The sequence below is a fragment of the Notolabrus celidotus genome, chromosome 8 (genome assembly GCF_009762535.1).
Source record: "Notolabrus celidotus isolate fNotCel1 chromosome 8, fNotCel1.pri, whole genome shotgun sequence".
Taxonomy (NCBI): domain Eukaryota; kingdom Metazoa; phylum Chordata; class Actinopteri; order Labriformes; family Labridae; genus Notolabrus; species Notolabrus celidotus.
This window is the reverse complement of record NC_048279.1, coordinates 17,265,291-17,285,878: the sequence shown is the minus strand read 5'-3', so window position 1 is coordinate 17,285,878 and position 20,588 is coordinate 17,265,291. Positions and strand designations below refer to the sequence as shown.

General features: G+C 40.3%; 1 protein-coding gene across 1 annotated transcript; it reads left to right on the top strand.

The window, feature by feature from the left end:
- Positions 1-556: 556 nt before the first annotated feature.
- On the top strand, positions 557-18,008 carry cnot6a (CCR4-NOT transcription complex, subunit 6a). The gene is given in 18 exon segments (XM_034689411.1): positions 557-742; positions 2,300-2,421; positions 3,175-3,361; positions 3,643-3,728; positions 3,826-3,930; positions 4,141-4,209; positions 7,333-7,404; positions 7,407-7,489; positions 8,131-8,285; positions 11,497-11,584; positions 11,586-11,656; positions 11,897-12,018; positions 12,021-12,062; positions 12,065-12,127; positions 12,850-12,975; positions 12,978-13,051; positions 13,212-13,318; positions 13,320-18,008. Coding segments are annotated over 17 exon segments (1,668 nt in total). The 5' UTR covers positions 557-742; positions 2,300-2,309; the 3' UTR covers positions 13,426-18,008.
- The last annotated feature ends 2,580 nt before the right edge of the window (positions 18,009-20,588 follow it).

The window sequence follows — 20,588 nt, the reverse complement described above, 5'->3', positions numbered from 1 at the left end:
TAGAGTCCAGCATATACACACACACACATATCTATCTGTATATGCATATTTACACATACACATGCATACATACATCCTGCATACATATAAACATATAAACATGCATACACATTCACATATATTTTGGCCAATTCCATGCTGACCAAAAACTCAAGTAATAATTTGACAGAGCTACTTTCACTTGTATTGGAGCAATATTTGACATGGAGTATCTATACTTTGACTTAAGTAATGAAGCTGTGTACTTTGTTCACCACTGCAATAGTGGAAAGAAAAGTTAAAAATAAGGTAGCGTTAACAAAATCAGATAAATACAAGAAATAAATAGATGAATAAATAATTAAATAAGATAAATAAATGTTAAAGCAATGATTAAAATAATAATGCTTAAAATAAAAATAATAATGCAGTTCAGGGCTAAAAATAAATGACTCCACATTAAAAGCTAAATTAAAAGGGTAATTGTGCACATGTTCTCAAGAAGCCACAGCAGATTGAACTATGATAACCTATCCATCCATAATATAGCCAGTCACTCATCACTTAAAGGTTTTATTTACTCAGGCTCAACAGCTGGTTGGACCGTCTACGAGCTGACCAATGGGATCAGGCGCCGTTATCGCCAGAGGAGAAAAAAACCCTTCCAGTCGCCATGATACAGCAGCAGCGGAAACGGGCGAGAAGTAGCTAGAAAACAAAAGAGAACACGCAGTCGTCCTCGCGATCTGGTATGCTCTTGCAGGTAAAAAACTGAATCCTTCCTCACACACCTGAACTGCTTTCACTCATTTAGCCGCAATCTAACACACGCATTGAAGGCGCTTTGCTGATTCCCCTTCGAAGGACTTATTCAAACAGGAAGTCGTGGAGCTTCGAATAATTGGTATCAGTTAGCTTGTGGCTAAGCAAGCTAACTCAAGCTAAGCTAAATAGCCCCACAAATGCTCACAAACCGAGCATTGTGTTGCTCTGTGAACCCGTTTCCTCATTCTTTATCCCCGATGGTAGTGTTTCTGCTCACTGGAGGCTTTGCTAGCTGTAGCTAAGTAATGCGCTGTTTCAAGGCCCGGTGTTAATGCGCAAGTCAGTGCTTTGCTATTATGTAAACAACAAATGCACAGTTTATTTTAAAATCACTTGACATCTTTGACGAGGTTCTTGTATTCAGCTCCTAGCACAGTGTCACCAACTTAGCACACATTTGTTTTCCATATTGATAGTTATCATGCTAGCTAGCTGTAGCCATGTAGCGTTTGTTATGTATACTTTGATAGCCTCCTATTTAGGTTAAGCTAGGCTAATCAGCGTCAGTGAGAAGGAAAATCGGCTATTTAAGCTAGAGTTAGCTATTTTCATTCTGTGACTGAAGGGAATTTCAGCTCCTTGGTTGATTTAAAGCTGTACATGATTGTGAACAGCTCAGTTCGTGAAGATGTATCGCAGTACGTAGCTTATTTCACTCTTCATGGTCATTATGTAACTCAGTAAATCACAGCTTTCACGTGTAGCTGTTTGAATGTTTAGATACCATGACAACACCTTTTAATCAATATCACGTTCTTTTTTGAAAGTGACACGTTCAATGTCCCACCACCACCTTCCATCCAACGCGTGTGCATGCGGTAGCTTAGTAAATATGATCACCTGTTAATGTTGAGCAGATGCACTACCTCTAAACTAGTTCACAATGTTCCAGCTGTAAGTCTAAAATAACTGAAGCACATAATTAATGAAATGTGATTAATAGCATATTAGAGAAGTATTTACTCTGCTCCTGTTTGACATTTGCTCAGGTTTAAACCCTCCTGTTAGGTTCGTTTCTCTGGAACAGCAATAATATTCCTGAGTCAATTTGACCCGGGGCATGTTCAATTATCCAAAAGTGTCAGAACACCAAAAAATCCCAATACACATTAATTTTTAACTCCATTGCTAACCATTAGAATCAAGATTTAGTCCATTGGTGTTCTTTTATTCTCACAGATCATAGTTCAATGAGGATAACGCGTTTTTCATTAAAATTCATGTTAAAACGTTTTTAATCTACATTAGAAAGCCTTAAATATAAATACAATAGTCTAACATGACATAGATATCTGATTATTTTATTTTACATTTTGATTTTTTTCCCTTCTATGTAGTGATGTTGATAGATTTACACGACACCTCTTCTGTCACATGCTGCCTAGATTTTTATGCTGCATTTAGCTGGTTTAAAAGGCAAATATTGTCTAAAATAGACTTTTAAAAGGGTCAATTTGACAAAACAGGAGTGTTAAATTAAATATCTTCTCTGTAGTGTTATAGGAATGCCCAAGGAAAAATATGACCCGCCGGATCCCAGGCGGATGTACACAATTATGTCCAGCGAGGAGGCAGCCAACGGGAAGAAGTCATACTGGGCTGAGCTGGAAATCAGTGGTGAGTTTTGACGGAGAGATACACCAGTCCAATTTGCACTGTTTCATGTCATGTGTTGATGTTGGCACAGAGATAGATGACACTAAGTTGGCTGTCTAATTTGACATTTCTAAACCTGTTATTTTACTAGTAGGCAAAGGTAATGACTACCTTTCCTGATCAATTCAAATGAGGGTTGATTGATGTAGCCCTGCAAATGTTAGTCTGGTAGTGCAGTGAAACAATTGATTGTTTTGGATAATTTGATCTGCCAAATATGTGTTTTGAATCCACCTAGCTTATAAAAAATCACCAGATTTAGTGGAATGTCCATTGTGATTTTGGTCTGACACAATTGCAATCATATCAAATAAAAAATCCATTTTCTTTTTACTAGAAAGTATGTTTAAAACCAAATTTTCAGCAGAACAGAAGCTTGCTCAAATCAGTCTTGAGCATTTTCCCTGTATAGATGTTTTTTAAAGCATTTATCCATCATCAAACTCATTTTCTGTTCATTGACTAATTAAGTAAATGGTAAATCCCTTCAGCTTTAGGCCAGAATTAACGCACAGTCTCTTTCGTCTCAGTGTGACATTTTGTTAGTTCTTTTGGCATTTACTTTGTCTTAAGTTAATGTGGTACTACAATTATGTTAATTTGGAATTTCAAACAATTTGATATCAGAGGCCTCAGTCATCTGTTTTCTGTGGATTCATAGAAGAGTAGCTGGATTTAATTCCTGTGTTCATTCCTCTTCCACTTGTACTGCAGGCCGAGTAAGGAGTCTCAGCACAGCCCTATGGTCTCTCACCCACCTCACTGCCCTGCACCTCAGTGACAACTCTTTGTCACGTATCCCGCCAGACATTGCCAAACTACACAACCTGGTGTACCTGGATCTCTCATCCAATAAGATCAGGAGCCTGCCGGCAGAGCTCGGCAACATGGTGTCTCTCAGGTGGGGCTTTAAGGCTTGACATTTAAACCTTATTGTGGGTAAAATAGCAGCTGTCATGGAATTTGATTTTGGCAGTCACACGTCACATTTGTGCCACTCATTCTGGTCACCTTAGTTTGAAATGTTATTAGTCAATGATCTTATGCGGCCACTTTTCTGTGTTTCTATTTTTAACAGTACTTTCTAATTTGAGTATTTTAATCAAACATGAAAGTTCACATTATCAGTCTGTCAAAAGTTGGCTGGATTTTAACGTCCTGATATCCCCATGTCCTCCACAGGGAACTGCTTTTAAATAACAACCAGTTGCGGGTTCTGCCATTTGAATTGGGGAAACTGTTTCAGTTACAAACACTGGGGTTAAAAGGTGAGTAGCTTATCAATGTTTTCTGTGGCCATTCTAGCATTTAAATCCCATTGTTCTCTTTGCACTGATTCAGCTCCTGTTGCTTTTCTTTCACCAGGAAACCCACTTGCACAAGAAATTATGAGCCTCTACCAGGAACCTGACGGCACGCGAAGACTGCTCAACTACTTGTTAGACAATCTGGCAGGGGCCATCAAGCGCAGTGAGTCCCCCTGTCTCTCTTTGGCATCTTAACCCTGGAAAAGTAATCTCATGTTGCCAATTTTTTAAATTTTATTGAACGAAAGTTTCATGTGCTTACACTACAGAGGGGCATGGTCTGCTTTTGTGCCCCTAACTTTGTTGAAGTCATTGTGTGACCGGTGTGTTCATGTCCCTCCCCAAACTGAATCACATTTTCCTCTCTGTTCAGTACCAACAGAGCAGCCCCCGGCTAGATCATGGATCTCTCTTCAGGAACCAGATCGAACGCGGGCCTCAGGTGAGGGAAAAATAGTACCCCAAATTTGATGAAATGCGCATATTGTTAACAATGTTCTTTGGTATACTTCAGAATCAGAATCAGCTTTATTGGTCAAGTATGCTTGAACACAAGGTATTTGTCTTTGGTAAACTGTGCTCTCTTTGTACAAAGGCATAAGAATAAGGCATGAAAATAAAAACATATAATAATAACAACATCAACTATAAACACAAAATAATAACAAATTGGTATGACTAATATGTACAGGCTAAAAATAATATATGATAAAGATGCTGACGTGAACATGAGGTAGTTTTTACATTAAAAAAGTATATGTAGGTGATGGTTAAGTAATAAAATAAATAAAAATATGTGAATTCTGCTTGGAGAATTGTTACATTGTTTATTTACAGAGAGTCTACTAGTATACTTACCTGTTTCATCCGTAAACATTCACTATCAAGCATACACTGTATTTCTCATGTGTAAATTAATGCTTGGTCTAGCCCAAAACCAATAATAGATATATATAAAAGAAAAAGATGCATGGAAGGATAAGTTAAATACACAGTTCTGCAGTGTTTTCATTCTTTTGCATTAAATCCTGATCTAGTTGTGTGCTAAATCTACACAGAATTTATGCCTTAGCTCATAGTCTATACAATCAGGAGCAGTTGTGTGCTGGTGCATTTGTGTCGTCTGTCAATTATACTACCAAAACCATCGATGGCAGTGTGGCCTGTATGCACCTGCTCTGTCCTCTCGTACTAAACACCCTGAAGACTGAGAGTACATGTTGAAGTTGAGGCTCTACACTGTTAAGCATTAATCAGAAACACATTTGAGTAACTAAAAGTTGAAGTCATGTGGCGAGTATGGAGTAGGTGATTGTGAAGAAGGGCCCGAACATGCATGTTTTATCTTCTTTTAGATTTATGATCAGGTAGAGATCAACAATATGTAGTCGTATATTACACTCAGCTGTCAGGGTGGTGTCATTTAAAGAATGTTGTCTGTGTGAACCAACTGTTGAAAGGCGACACCAGGTCCCCAGGTCTCCATGATAGCTCTATTTTTGTGGGAGCAATACTCAACACTGTCGACACAAGACACGGAGGTTGAGAACTTTTAAGGGATGGCCTGATGGAAGGTCAATACAGACAGATTCCCCCGCATACTGGCAAAGATGGCATGCCAATATCTCTGCATAGAAGCAACATCAGTGCTTCTCTTGAGTGTGTGTTTTGTGTTGCTAGACTGATTGTGACCCATTTGTGCTCCTGACTGACACCCGACCATGTTGACATGCATATTGTTGTTAGTGAGAACAAGTAGGCAGAAAATTGGACACGGCAAGTCTGAAATATTGTTTTCTTTATGTTCTTGAGTTTTTTACCAAGTGATCGTTAACATTTCCAAAGATCAATTACAGAGAATATGTACAATTTGCATTAGAGATGCACGATATTATCAGCACATTATTGGACGATATTGGCTTTAAAATCGGCCAACACGCCGATATCAACCGATATAATTAACCGATAAAATAATGGGCTGCTGCACACATGTTGGGCTCATGTTTGAAGTTAACTTTGAATTTAAGCAGCAGTCTGTAAGGTAGATGTACCTGAATAATTTAGGCACATTTACTGTCATAGAGTAAACCTTCTAATTTAATTTGGGTTTGATTGCTGTACAGTTGCACTTTTCACATATTCCCTGTGAACAGAGGTTAGATTTACTTACTATGTCAAATGTGAAATTGGCCAAATTTGCCCTGGTTGTGGGTTTTGTTATGATTGTCTCAGGGAGAGCATCATCCAAGTTTTAAGTAGGATGTATCTTTTTGTATGAATTTTGTTTGAAAGCAATTGTCATAAAAAAAAATTAATATTCATTTCTTGTGCAAAATAAAAAAATACTTAAAACTGCATAACAGATGTGATGAGAGTATCACCACAATATTGTACACTAATTCCAATACAGAAAAGAATTAATGACCTCTGCAATTAGGTGTGCGGAAAAAAAAATATTGGTATTGGTAATCGGCTAAATGAGTTGTAAAATATCAGCACACCAGATACCGGCTAAAAAAAACAATATCGTGCATCCATAATTTGCATTCCCATTCAAGCAGTGTCCGCCACAATGTCACTGCAGAGTGACAGATCAAACTGTTTTAGTCAGCAACATGTCGATAGAACTTTAGTGAATCAGGGCTCCTGTTGGATTCATATAAGTATTAACTCCTGTTAGCTGAGCCTGTTTGGGGTAGCCAGCTGTGTAGCGCTGAACTTAAACTTCCATATGGAGTTTTGGAAGAAATGCTTAATTGGAGAAGCATTTAGATAGAGATGCGTTTCAATGTGTTTTCTAGATTCAGTCACAAAACAGACTCATGTAGAGTTTACAGGGTTTGCAAATACAGCTTAAATTAAATGCTGTGCTTAGTGCTAGTGTTCTAGTATTCGAGACTGGTCTTGGTCTCGAGGTCGCTTATTTCAGGTCTCGGTCTCGTGCCCGGAATCAAAAGCATTTTACTCGGTCTTGTCTCAGTCTCGGACTGGGTGGACTCCGTGTGTTTATATCAAGACCGGTCAAGACCACCACTGATGCACTCTGTGTCCCTGTCATTACTGTGATAAGAGAAAACAAAACTTAAGGAGTCAAAAGAAAGGCAACAAAGACAAAACCAAACCTTGTTTGTTGCTGTCAATAGAATTCAAAGCAAACTTAAATAAAATAAACAAGTATTTTATTTGTTTACTCTCATGATGATTTTTCACTGATGTATATGGTCTTGGTCTTGTCTCAGTCTTGCCCAGTCTTGCCCAGTCTTGGTCTTGGACTAGGTCTCGATCCCTAAATGTCTTGGGCTTGTCTTGGTATCAGTGCACTCTGGTCTCGGACATGTCTGGTCTCGGTTAATGTGGTCTTGACTACCACACTACTAAGTGCTAAATGTTTACGCTGGAAAATGATTGCACCAGAGCAAGATTCAACTGTGTCATCAAATTAAAAGCTTTTTATACAAAGCAAGTCTAAGTCCTAACTCTACCATAAACATTTCAGAGAGAAGAAACAACTGTAAGCATCATGCACATTTAAAAGCAATGTCCTTTTTCCTGTTTCCCTCCGCAGCACTGTTCTCTGTGATGTGCTACAATGTGCTGTGTGATAAATACGCCACGCGACAGCTATATGGCTACTGCCCTCTTGGGCTCTAAACTGGGAGTACAGGAAGAAATCCATCATGCAGGAGATCATGGGCTGCAATGCAGACATCATGAGTTTGCAGGTGAGAGATGAACGTCAGTGTGTTTAAATGTACGCAGATGGTAAGTTCTTTCAATCTAGAGATGGGAGAGACACAGGGTTGAGTTTTGGCCGCAGAATGTCTTTGGCCCGTCCTGACACAATCACAGCAACACTGTAAATGTTATGCAATTCAATAACCCTTCAATGAATGTTCCCTGTGTGAAGTGCTGTGGTCTGTTTTAGGACTGTTGACACCAACCACTGATGTTTTTATTTTCTCATTCAAATAGTTTGAAATGTTCCCTATCTTACACAAGGAGGACGTTATTATATAATTTGCATAATTTGAATACAGCCTGATGCTTGGAGGTGTTTGGTGGGAAGGTGCTCGCACTTTTATCTTGTGTTGTTGAGTTCTTACTCTTATGCATTTGAATTTGGATAGTTGTTCCTCTTCTTTTTTAAATTACTTAAGAATGAAATATAAATGCCTAAAGAAGAAAAGAAATGTTCATATATATAATCAGATGTGTCTATGTCACAAGAAGCTCTACATAGGAGCTCATGCACACGCACACGCACACTTCTTTGTATTCCTCACTGAGAATTATTGGCTTATGTCCTTACGTGACTGTCGAGCTTCCCTCTCCACCCTGACACACACGCTGTGTTGATTTACAGGAAGTGGAGACGGAACAGTACTACAACTTCTTCCTACCGGAGCTTAAGGAGCAGGGATACGACGGGTTCTTCAGTCCAAAGTCACGAGCCAGGACTATGTCGGAGTCGGACCGTAAACACGTGGATGGGTGCGCCATTTTCTACAGGACGGAAAAGTATGTATTCAAATTTTAGTAGTGGTAGTCCTACAGCATGAAGCGGGAAAAAAAAACAATAATTTTCAGCTACAATGAGAAGTACTATATAGGCCTTTTTCGACCACAGGAACTTACCCCGGAACTAGGGACTTTACCCCTAAACTGCACGTTTCGATTCGGAGGAACCAGGGTCTAATTTAGTTCAGGGGTAGATCATCTCCCCTTTACTTTTACTTTTTTAATTTCCTGGGACTTTCGGTTTAACCATTGGGGCGTTGATGGAGTTTCCACAGTGTTGAAACTCGAGGGAGTTCTGGGGATGCATACTAGTTTAGTTTATTAAGATTTCAAAATATCATTTAATATATATTTTTTTCTCCATACATCACTGGCCTGATTTGCACACTCTACCCAGGACTCTAGCCCACGGTTCGAAACGCAGACAATAATGGAGGCACAGGAACCTTTTAGTTCGGGGAAAGTAGTTCTGGGGGCTAAAAGACTCCGGAATCCACCTAAAGTTAACGGGACTGGTGAATTAGAGTTTTTACTTAGAGCAGCTGTATTTTAAATTTGAAAACAAATTCGAATGACATGTTAATTCCACTGGATTTTAAATTGATAACTTCATGTTTAATGTGATCATTTTCACATTAAACATCATTTCCTCCTTGATGATAGCAACCTGAACTATTCTGCTGTTGTGTAATTAAAGCCATTCAGAAAGCTTTTGAGCTATTTCTTCCACAAACATGTGCAGTAATCCTAGAAAGAAGTTATCGATTGCTATTTAAGCCTCTCATGTTGTCTTGTTTTTGTTGAGGGTGTATCAGCTGGATACAGCTTTAACTACCAACCAGATTTATCACTCTATAAAGTGAAAGTGTTTTTATTTCAGCCCTCAGATAGTGATGCCAGTGATCGTACCTCTCTTGGTGATGCATTTGTTCTCTGTTGTCTGCTTGAATGTAGTTTTAAAACTGTTAATAGTCTATTGAAAGCTGAAAACAAAGCCGGACCATTCATAGCTATAGGATGGATACAGAGGGTGTTATTTATAGCATTCCTAAAGTTAGGCTCATGAGACTGAGGCATGAGATTTGACTATAAACCTTTTCATAAACATGAAACATTTTTGTACATTTTCATCACAGAATTATAAAGTTCCTAGAATTTCATGCTTTAATGAGTCGGTCAAAATCCTTCACTCATTGTTAACCACTCTTGTACTGTGGAACGCTAATTAACCTTCAAAGAGAACCTTTAAATTCGACTTCACAAAGTCAGTTTCTGTACCGAGGAGTGTATCTACACACGTGGGCAAAGATGTAAAAGCCATTCTTTCTCTTATGGGAGCTGTAAGAAGCAGGCACCAATTTCCTCTAGAAATGTCCCTGGAGTCAGTGTAGGTTGCTGCTGAAAACAAGAAGCTTTAAAAATGTACAAAACCTGGAGGTGTTGAGTAAGAAAGAAAGAAGCAAGCTTATTGGACTTCTGGAGTTGTTTACTTCTCTGCTGGAGGCAAGCAGCTTGAGGCTACTTCAGCCTCAAGGAGCGTTACATAGAGATGTTGCATTGTTGTTCAGACCAGGGCATAGTTTCTGAAATGGGAGAAGACTGTGCACAATAGATGAGATATTTCATGTTCTACAGCATCAATTTTAATTGATTTATGCTTTACCGTCTATCAAGAGCTCAAGTGTTACGTTACCAATTTTAAAGCCAAACATGTGTCGGTATTTAATCAATTTTATGAGAGTAGATCATTCAGTAAAATAAAGCTTTTCCTTTGTATCATTCTGTTACTCAAAGGACAAAAATTTTTTTTACTCATGCTTGTGTATCTTTATTCTACAGTGTCGAGTAGTCAGTCTATCAATAAATGCGGTAGTCATGTATGTTTGGAGGAACAATTATTAAAATATATTAAAACAGAAGCATGCTCAGCCATATGAGGCTGAAGTCAGATCTGTGTCCAATCCGTCTCCGATCCGTCACGGCACTGGATCTGGATCTATTCTAGTCAATCTGTTAACCCCCACTGGATCCACTTTGTTGCGTTCCGGCTACGTCTCTGATTGGCAGGTCGGAACGCAACGGATCAGATACGCAAGACTTCTATTTTTGTATTTTTAGAGCAAATGGAGCGGGACAGGAAGTAAGGCACCAAAACAAAATTAAAACATCCTGTAAATTTTTAGAATTAAACACTCTGTTATTGTTAGAACTTTTTTTAACATAACTATGCCAACAAAATGTCATTTAGAGCAGAGGCAGGCCTAGAGGCAACAGGTCAGAGGTTTCAGAGGCCGATAAAGACAACATGGACGAGGAGAGGAGGAGGAGAATCCTTGATTCAGTGATTACTGTGGGGAAAGCCTTTGGTCACATGACTCCAGCTGTCCGGCGGTCCTGCTCTATGCTGTATTCGGAAAACGCAACCGGTGGGTGTTGACGGACGAGAGGAGCATGGAGCCGGACCGCAGCGGATCGGAGACGGATCGGACCGGACCGGACACGGGTCTGGTGGAAGTCCCATCTCTCTCTCTCTGTTCAACATACAGGCCCAAATGTAAAAAAAACTACCCGCTCTGGAGCTGCCATGCATCCAGTCTGTAGCGGCTTAAAGCTTCATCTGAGAGCTGCAGAGAGAATTGGTTTCTGTATTTTACCAAGATGGGGAAATGATCATTATGTTCAGTGGACACTATTGGCTTAATCTTCCTACTCATAAAAACACTAAATGTACTGAATATTTATGAATGACTCTCTACTTTTATTCACATCTTTCGCTTTTTTACTATCCAGGGAAGTCATAACTGGTATATTAGTGATCAATGAGTTGTAGGTGCAATCGAAAAAGCAACTCTTGCTTCCCTGCAGTGGCATTTAGATTAAGTTTGCCCTGTTTGTTTGTCTCAGTTAGGTTGGAAGGTTTAACCAAATGATCTAAATGTGACCCATTCTTTCAGTAGATTAAGAGTGGAATGAAACAATAATAATGTACCCTCGGCTCTTGTATGGTTTTTTATTATGACCCACAGCTAACAATCACTTTGACTAGAGCAATTAAACCGCTTTGAAGTATATTCTGATTTTAGAACCCACATTTTCCTCCTGGACCTCACCGTTAGCAGTACATCGTAGATGACAAACTGTTTCCATTTGTTTACTTTTTGTTTCTTGCTGAGGTTAAGCTCTGCTCAGTCCCTCTTGTTTTTCTCTCCAGATTCAGCGCAGTGCAGAAGCACACAGTGGAGTTCAACCAGCTGGCCATGGCCTAATCCGAGGGCTCAGAGGCTATGCTGAACAGGGTGACTGACAAAGGACAACATCGGGGTAGCTGTGCTGCTTGAAGTCCGCAAAGAAAATGATTGGAAGCTCTGTGAGTACACAACCTTTGCTGATCTTTAATATTCTTCTTATTGGAGTGCCTGGCAACTGTGTTTTTATCTAAGATCTTCTTGTACTGCTAAGTATAAACAGAGGTTGTGTCTTAAAATCTCACTATGAATCCAAAGTTACAGTACAGGAGATGGCAGTTGATGTTGCTCGTGGTGCATTAAATACTTAATTACCCTTTTATAGCACTTCCCTCCTGTAACTGTTTTTTTTTTTTGTCCTGTCAGTGGAACGTCCCTCCACGGCATGGAGAAGCAGCTGCTCCTGGTAGCCAATGCCCACATGCACTGGGACCCTGAGTACTCTGACGTCAAGCTAGTGCAGACCATGATGTTCCTGTCAGAGGTGAAGAGCTAGTCGACAAGGCCACACGCAGCCTCAAGTTGTCCTCCGTCTTGGTGAGACCAATGCCATTCCACTGGTGCTGTGCGCTGACCTCAACTCCTTGCCTGACTCTGGTAAGAAAGCAAAAGCTGATGGAGGTGTGGCTCGTCTAAGCACAGAGAGCCTGTTTCTAAGGATATGCATGCACTGAGGGTTTTTTTTTTAGTATGTATTGCTCCTTGGTAAATTCTTGACGGCAACAAGGAATCACAGGAACAAAGCAGCACCATGCAATAAAAGCCCTTTATATGCAATATCCAACCCGTCTACTTAACTTTAAACAACCTTATAATAACAGGAAAAGTACACAGTAAACTGAGAGAACAGAGTTGTCAACAAAACTTACAACCACCACCTTCAACATAAGGTCTGTAATTCAATCCACATACTGTAGAACACTGTCCAAAATGTATAATGTTTTGCACATAATCTAGTGCGGCAACATCGCAACACAACACATGCCTTGATTAATCAACCATCAAATGTCTGGATTTTTACTTCCCACTTTGTTTTTTGTCTGCAAACCTTCCCATCAGTCTTTTCCATCAGCACTTGTCTGCCTGCATCGTTCATTTTAGCCTCAAGATGTCAAAATAACAGCAGAACATTGTACGGCTTGCAGGGAAGAGCTGACTTTTTTCTTTTTACTAACTTACTATACAAAAAATATCATGCCATTTAGCGATGCCTATGGTAACGGAAGGAACAGATTTGGCTTAGGTACCAGGACCTTGAAGGATCACTTGACTTTCTGATTCTAACTCTGATGGCTTCTTGTCTTCTCTGCTCTGTTCAGGTGTTGTGGAGTACCTTAGTTCCGGTGGAGTGGACTGCACCCACAAGGACTTCAAGGAGCTCCGTTATAGCGACTGTCTGACCAAATTCAACTGCAACGGCAAGAACAGCACGGCCAATGGCAGGATCCCCATGGCTTCAAGCTGAAGAGCGCTTACGAGAACGGCCTGATGCCTTACACCAACTACACCTTTGACTTCAAGGTGATTGTCCTGATATACAACTGATGATGTTTCTTGTTAGTCTGTTAAATTAAATGAACCTGATCTACTACTCAGAAAATTTGATGAAATGGAATGATTGTGTTCCACAAGCCAGACAATGTTGCTGTTTGATTGACGCCCCCTTTTCTTCTCTCCTCAGGGTGTCATCGACTACATTTTCTACTCGAGGCCTAGCCTGGAACGTGCTGGGTATCTTGGGCCTCTGGACCCCCACTGGCTTGTAGAGAACAATGTCAGCGGCTGCCCAATCCTCAATCCCCTCCGACCACTTCTCCCTCTTCGCCCAGCTGGAGCTGCTCCTGCCCAACCTGCCCCCCCAGGTCAACGGGCTCCACCTGCCTGCACGCAGGTAGTGGGTCCCTGCCACACCATAAGGGGAGCTGCCACCATAGCCTCTCCCTTTTTTTTCCCAGCCCTCCTCCTCCCTCCCTCCCACTACCAGCTCTTCCTCCACCACACTGGAGGAGGAAGACAAAAAACACAACCTGTAAATATTCGTACAGTGAGGTCTGGCCGACAGGGATTTCGTAAAATGTTATAGATATTCTATATTTTTCTTTTTTTCTTTCTCTGTTTTTCTTTCTTGTTCTTTTTTAAACTGCTCAATTCAGTTCCCGTTTATGTATCATACTTTGTGTTTTGGACTCTCCTTTCCTTCTCAAATCACCCACCCACTTTGCTTCTGTCTTTCAAACTAGAGGGGATGGTAGCTCATTCAGATTCGTCACATGGGGGGGAGGTGGGGGGCGCTGTTTGGTTTTTAAGAGCAACAGGACACCTAAAAGTACGCTGATGGGGGAAAATGTGACCAGAAAAGCTGATGGTCTGTCTGTCCTGTATAAATATGAAACCAGCCAAGACAGCAGACTTGTTAGTCTCAGACCTCCATCATTGGCTTATGCTTGTTTTCCTTGGTACTCTGGGCAGCCAGGTACTGCCTCAGTCTTTCTAGGACACAAACATTTGTTGTCGTTGGGTTAGAGCAGCTTATCTGGCAGTTAAACATCCCCCGGAGGTGGATGTAGCGCAGCTTGTACGAGGTGAGATATCCTGCTGTCATTCTGTGGTGCTGAGGCCTTTTGTGTGGTCACGGCCTCCCCGTGTGCTACAAGATAGTCTTCACCTCCGGCCCCCTGGCCACGCTGCATCAGCTACCAAACTCACAGATGCCTCAAAAACCAGACGTTGGGGGAACAACTTTAGCCTGGTTAACATAGTGTAAATTTGTCAAGGAAGGATATGTGAGAAACCTGAGGGCAGCTACCATCCTGTTTGCAGACTGTTTCACCCCAGCTTGTATAGTTGTTAGGCTAGTCTTGTGCTTAGGAGCTCACCATTTTTTGGTCGAGGGGCAAGGGATTTTAGGCTGATGGGCAAAGCGTTGAGGGGCTTTCACAAAATCTTTCTTTGTCTTGATTGCTTTTTTGGCAGCGAGAGCGAGTAATGGCTGATACACAGGAGTAAAAACCAGCATCCTCTCACTGTCTGAGTTGCCATTCAACTCCACACATGCAAGCTTACACAGTTGACACACACAAACACACACAGGACTCATACACATAACAAGGTAATTTTGCAGGCAGATCGTAGCACTGTCTCCGAGGCCAGTAGTGACTTTCCCCAGCCATAAAATCCATACACGAAAAGCAGTGGTTTTTTTCACAAGTGTTTGTACAGAATAGAAACCTAGACTCAGTCTTTACATGATTGTATATGAACCACAAAAGACCTGTTTTCTGGCGTTTTTTGTACTAAGAGTAAATTATGATCAGATTTGAAAAAAAAGATGTATGGTAAACTATGGCTAAATTTTTATCCAGTTAATGGTACGATGAATTGATATTACCAGCTTGTACAAAAGACGTAAGAAGAGGTTGTCAAGGCGTTCGCTGTCACTACTTTGCACTCCCTGAAGATTAACTGTAACAATGTTATTAGTATTGTTCCCCCCACACACCCCCCCTCAAACCGTCTCTCTTCTGCTGTTGGTTTTTGATTTGCCGGCACATTGCTGCGATTGTAAATAGACACTGAGTAAACTTCTGCCTGTTGCTTCTCACCCGTAAAACAAAGCCATTGATCCACACTGCTGCCATCGGTCCCAACACAAAAAAAACCCCACAAAGGACCCTCCAGTGACTCCACATCTGTTATGTATAGATCTCCACTCGCTTCCGCTCAGGACGTGTGACCGACACAATCCCACCTGTACAACGAAACACTCGTGCCTCACTGTAGCAGTTGTTGTCTTGCACTATTTACATTTGACGAACGCCTGAACACCTTTTCTCCTTTTATTTTTAAATACTGTTGAGACATTGTGAAGATTTTATGTCCTTTTATGGTTTTTGTTAATGTTGATTTCCTTTTTTTATGAGCTGTGACAATGTTATGACGATGTGTATATCCTTCCTATCATCAAGCTCTCTAGTAATCAGGTATGCTTTCTCCACACATTCCCCTCTTGTCTCCCCTAAAGGAATGAGGTAGGATGTCTTTGTCAAATCCACTCTCCCCAAAATGTTTTGTTCTTTGTACCTTAGCACAGCTCCATGCCCACAACTCCTAAAATACTGCAGCCCTTAGCTCTTTCCCTGGCCATGAATTTTAAATCTCTCTAAGCTGTCCGTCTTTCTGTAACCCCCACCCTCAGACTCCCCTGTCCCCCTATATTACTGAAGCTGTGCCTTTAAACCTTTTTTGTTTTTTTCCTACAGCCACTTTATATGACTCTCTTCCCCTTTGCCACTGCAGCTATAGTGCCATCTGTGGACCCCCTACCTCTGTACGGAAAAGGTGAAGGCCCATGTAGCTCTGCTTACGGATGAAGGAGGGAGGAGGGGCAGTGAGCTCAGCTTATTCTCTCTGGAAAGCCAGGAAAACACCCCCCAAACAAATCCACACAGCAAGACTATTATTTCCCCAAGCCAGCTTTTACACAGCCACGACGAATGATGAGCACTTAGCGGATTCGGAGCAGCTCCCTCAACTCCTGTTCCATCTTATTGCATATAAAGATCTCATGACTTTGATGTATATGTCGAATATTACATTTTAAAGAAAGAGGGAAGCAAGTAAATAGGAAGTGTAGTCCAGATCGTGTCTCTTGTCCCATTTACTTCCCCCTCCATGTTTTTTAACCCTTTCTTTTCTTGTTTTCCTTTGGAAACCAATGTGTCCAGTTTGATTTATTTTCCTGAATGGCATTAGTATTGTAGTAGATTAAAGGCTAGCTTTTTTTGTAAGTGTGAATAAAAGATGTATCTCATGTTTCCTTTCTAAAAAGATAATTGAATTGTGTGTTGATGTGTAAATCATGAATTCTATGATGGTGTTAAGTTTGCTACTTTTTGTTTTTACTTTTACTCCAATACACTTCTTTCTGTCGTACTCCCATCACAAACCAAATCCTCTGTAGAAATCATGATGAGGCATTGTCCTGATGGGTTGATTGGAGGAGTTGAATGTTCCAGATGATGCCTCGTAGAATGAAGGATTGAGCGCTTATTGGAGGAGAAACAGCCTGCATCATTGGTGTCAGTACAAACTTTCAGCACAGGGATACTCAGTTCTTTGGTTTTTTTTTTACTCTCAGCTTTATGTTGGATGTTGCATGGCACTAGCTGGAGAGTGCTGGTGCCTGTAGGTTAGGGCAGCAGAGCTGTCTTACTAGTGGCTCAGTTCAGAACTCGAGAAAACAGTCCTGACTGGTGTAAAAACATGTTTGTAAGACTAAGCTAACGACCTGCCGCTGTTCGCTAGACTGGTCCTGTGATGATTTTAAGTACTACTAGTCCATCTCACTCTGTTCTTGTGCATCACAGTGGTTAAATCTGTTACACTAGCTAGCTACTATTGATAGTCACTGATTTGACTCGTTATTCTCTTCAGTTGTCCCCCCTTTCCACTCCTCATCCCTCTCTCCTGTCAAACCACAGACTATGGCTTCTGACTGAAAATATGGCAAATCCCACCGCCGGGTTGTGTCTCCTTGTAAGCTTTGGCGAGTGATCACACTGTTACATTGTGTTTCATAGTTGGCTTATTAGGCATAGAGTGATTTCCCAGGCTGCATCTCTTTGTAACCGTTTGCACCAAAACTGCTTGTAGTTGGGTTCTTTGTTGTTGAGTGACTTCTTTTCATCAAGTAGTCTCTTTCATTTGTCCAAATCATAGTCTTCATGAAATGTTAGGGCTGTAAGGAAAGCAAAGGTACTTTTGTCCCTTTCCTTGAATCTCATGAACATGTTACATCCATCCTCATCCTCTTTTATTTATTTTTAGTTTGAATGCATATTTTTACCCCCAAAACTTGGCAATAATACCCAGAAACATCCAGACACATTCAGAATGGGTTTTTTAATATTTTATCTGGAAAATGTAGCTATACCATCTTAAAGTCTGTGGTCGTGTTTTTATTTTTTGTTCTGCTTTCAACTCTCAATCTTCAACCCAGTCCTTCAAACGCTCCTCTCCCTCTCTTTTATCACCCATCTTGTATATTTCCTCACCCCCCCCCCCTGCCTTTCTAGTGGTAGCTGTTCAATGATCAGGATTGTCTATCTGTAGTCAGCTGAGTACATATATTGATCTGTGTCACTGTGTTTATGCACTGGACCAACTATTGTTTACCATTCATGAAATACCAGCAAAAAAAAGAGAAGAATAATGACAAAACACTTGCACAATGTTGTAGAATGTCCATTAACCCAGATGAGAAATCAAGGCAGCTGTTTTCAAATCAACACATACTGTTTTAAAAAGAAACTGAATGGTAAACAATGCTTTCTGTTGTACCCCTTAGCCGTCCTCTTGATTCTCTTTGGACTAGTTATGTTCTTTTTTCCGTTTGACTACAGGTTCTGCTTGTTTCCTTTACACCTACCTATGTATTTTCCTACTTCTGGTTGAAAATAAATTCTATTATCTGTTTCAAGCTGTGTCACCTTTTATTCTTTGCAATGGATATTGAAAATAAATTCTATATCTGTTCTCCTTGTATGGCCTCATCTTGCTTCCTTGTTTAATTCTTTCCACTCTATCTATCCTAATATTCTGTGTTCCATGTCTCCTTCTCAGTCCAGTCGACATATTAACTATTCAAAATGCACACAATGAGGTTATTGCCCCTCCTTCATTTTACCCAACAGACAACAAACAGCTGTGTGTGGTGTTTGATTTGGAAGATTCTAGCGTGACAAAAAGCTGGTGAGGCTGTATTAGGTTAATTACAGTCCAACTAAATTCAGCCGAGTTTATGAGGTAGTAATAATGTTGGTGTGTGTTTGGTTGAAATTAAAATCTGCTCTCATAACTGAGCAACAGATCTCTGGATTCCAGGTGCAATCTTGTTTGAAGCCTTTGTCGGTGTCCTTCAGCTGGAAACCAAAGTGTTTTCAGTGCCCTGGGTGCCATTCTGTTGGCGAGCCTGACCTTTGATTTTTCCCCAGAACCACAAATGAAAAGAGAATCTCCCATTGGGGATTAATAAAGTCTAACATTAACATTTAATTCCTAACGCAGCCAAGGACGACCGTCTGTGTTCTCATTAGTAGACACATGGTGGAGCCAGAGGATCACGTCCAAAACAGACCCTGAATACAGATCCGTCCATGTCTCTTGGATTAAAGGAGTTTAGATGCCAGGTCTGAACGGCTCTCTGAAGGCTCGTAATATCAGCTGGAGTGAATTTAAAGAGAGATGAAACAGTGTGAGACAGGAAGCAGAGCAGAAGACTTTAATACACACAGCAGGAGCAGAATAATTGCACACAGAGGCTTTTTTTTTTTAACACCTATAAAGTGGGTAAGGATATATAACGTTGTGTCGTGTGTGTCCTGAGTTGTGAGAATATAAGAGATGATCATTTTAGATTGGAAATTTACAGGAGGTGTGCTTAAGTTGACTTAACAGTAAAGTTTGGCAAGTCATTCAGTGAATCTATCAGTAAACTCATTATAGTAAAAAAAAAATAGATTGTACATACTGCATGTGAGGAGATTACTAGTATTATTTAAATGTGGATAACACCTTAATTCTTACGACAGTATGTCTCTGTTGAAGGGCCAAATGGTTTAGTTAATAAAAAACAGGCCCTTCCAAACCCAAATGGGAAACAAGTGTGTTTTCCTAACTTACAACAAAATGCACAACCTGTCACTTCATATTTATTTGGTGCCTTTGATTTTTTATTCTATTTCCTTTCAGTATGAGGTAAGGGGTGGTCATGGTCAAGAAAAGACATAATTTGTTCTCTTAAAGTTGCAGCAATATAACTCACATCTACAGGGTCAGTAAATAATATATAAGAATAACAGCTTTTTCTGCTAAAAAACGCCTAAGATAATACTATAATAAATGGCTGTAACCTGCTTAGTAAAGGTTTTATAGTGACAAAAATGCATTTGGAAGTCTAAAACAGCTAAGTACAGCTTTCTAATGACAAAAAAACTTCCTGATGTTTTGTCTGAATTCACAGTAAAAAATGACCTAAATTCCCAGACGTTTTTTTTTAAACTTCAGTATTTTCATCCATTATCAGACAAAACAAATGTAAAGCTGGTATTTTAAATGCAGCACAGTGAAAGATAAGGTTCTCCTGAAAAAAAAAACTTGTATGGCACTTGATGCTGAGTGCTTCAATAGGTTAGAAAAACAAAATAAATACAGGAGAGTCTGGCGCCCCAAAAATGGTCTAGGTCTTTAAGGGTTAAAAAGATCCTTAATCAATTATAGTGTCCAATAATATATGTTTGTAACTACATAGACTTTGCCTAATGGCCACTCAAGTCCATCCAAGAAAAACCCAACACACAAAAGAAACTATTTAAAAAAGGATAAAAAAAATCTCACTACCACAGCACAGGGGCTTCTGGGGCAGTTTCACACTGTGACACAGACAGAGCAAACTGGGAGCCTAAGAGAGACGTACTGGCATGGATTATTATGCAGAGTCCTTTACCATTAAGGCAAGCTGCAGGTGAATCTGAGTCTGTCAAGAAGGCAACAAGTAATGGCTTATTACTGCTACAAAATATATATATATTTTAAGTTAGATTTTTGGCCTTTTTGCCTTTATTTTATAGGACAGCTGAAGAGAGACAGGAAATGTGGGGAGTGGAGAGCAGGGGAAGACATGCAGGAAATGGTCGACCGGCCGGGAATCGAACCGGCGACCCCTGCGACAAGGACTGTAGCCTCTGTACGTGGGGCGCTTGGACCGCTAGGCCACCAGTGCCCCAAAACTGAAATATTTTGATATACTTTTTATTTTAATGTCTTATTATTTCTGTATTTCATTTGTGTCTAATATTTTTATTTATGTCTTCGTTTTGTCATTTTTTAACCCTATAAAGCCCCTTGAGTTGTTCAATTAACAGATGGTGCTTTGCAAAATAAAAAATGTCTTTTTAACCCTTCAACAGGTCATTTTTCACAGCAGAAAAATGGCCACTACATACATTTGAGTAGAAACTTCAGATTTCCTGACTATACGCAACTACGTCCACCACCACTT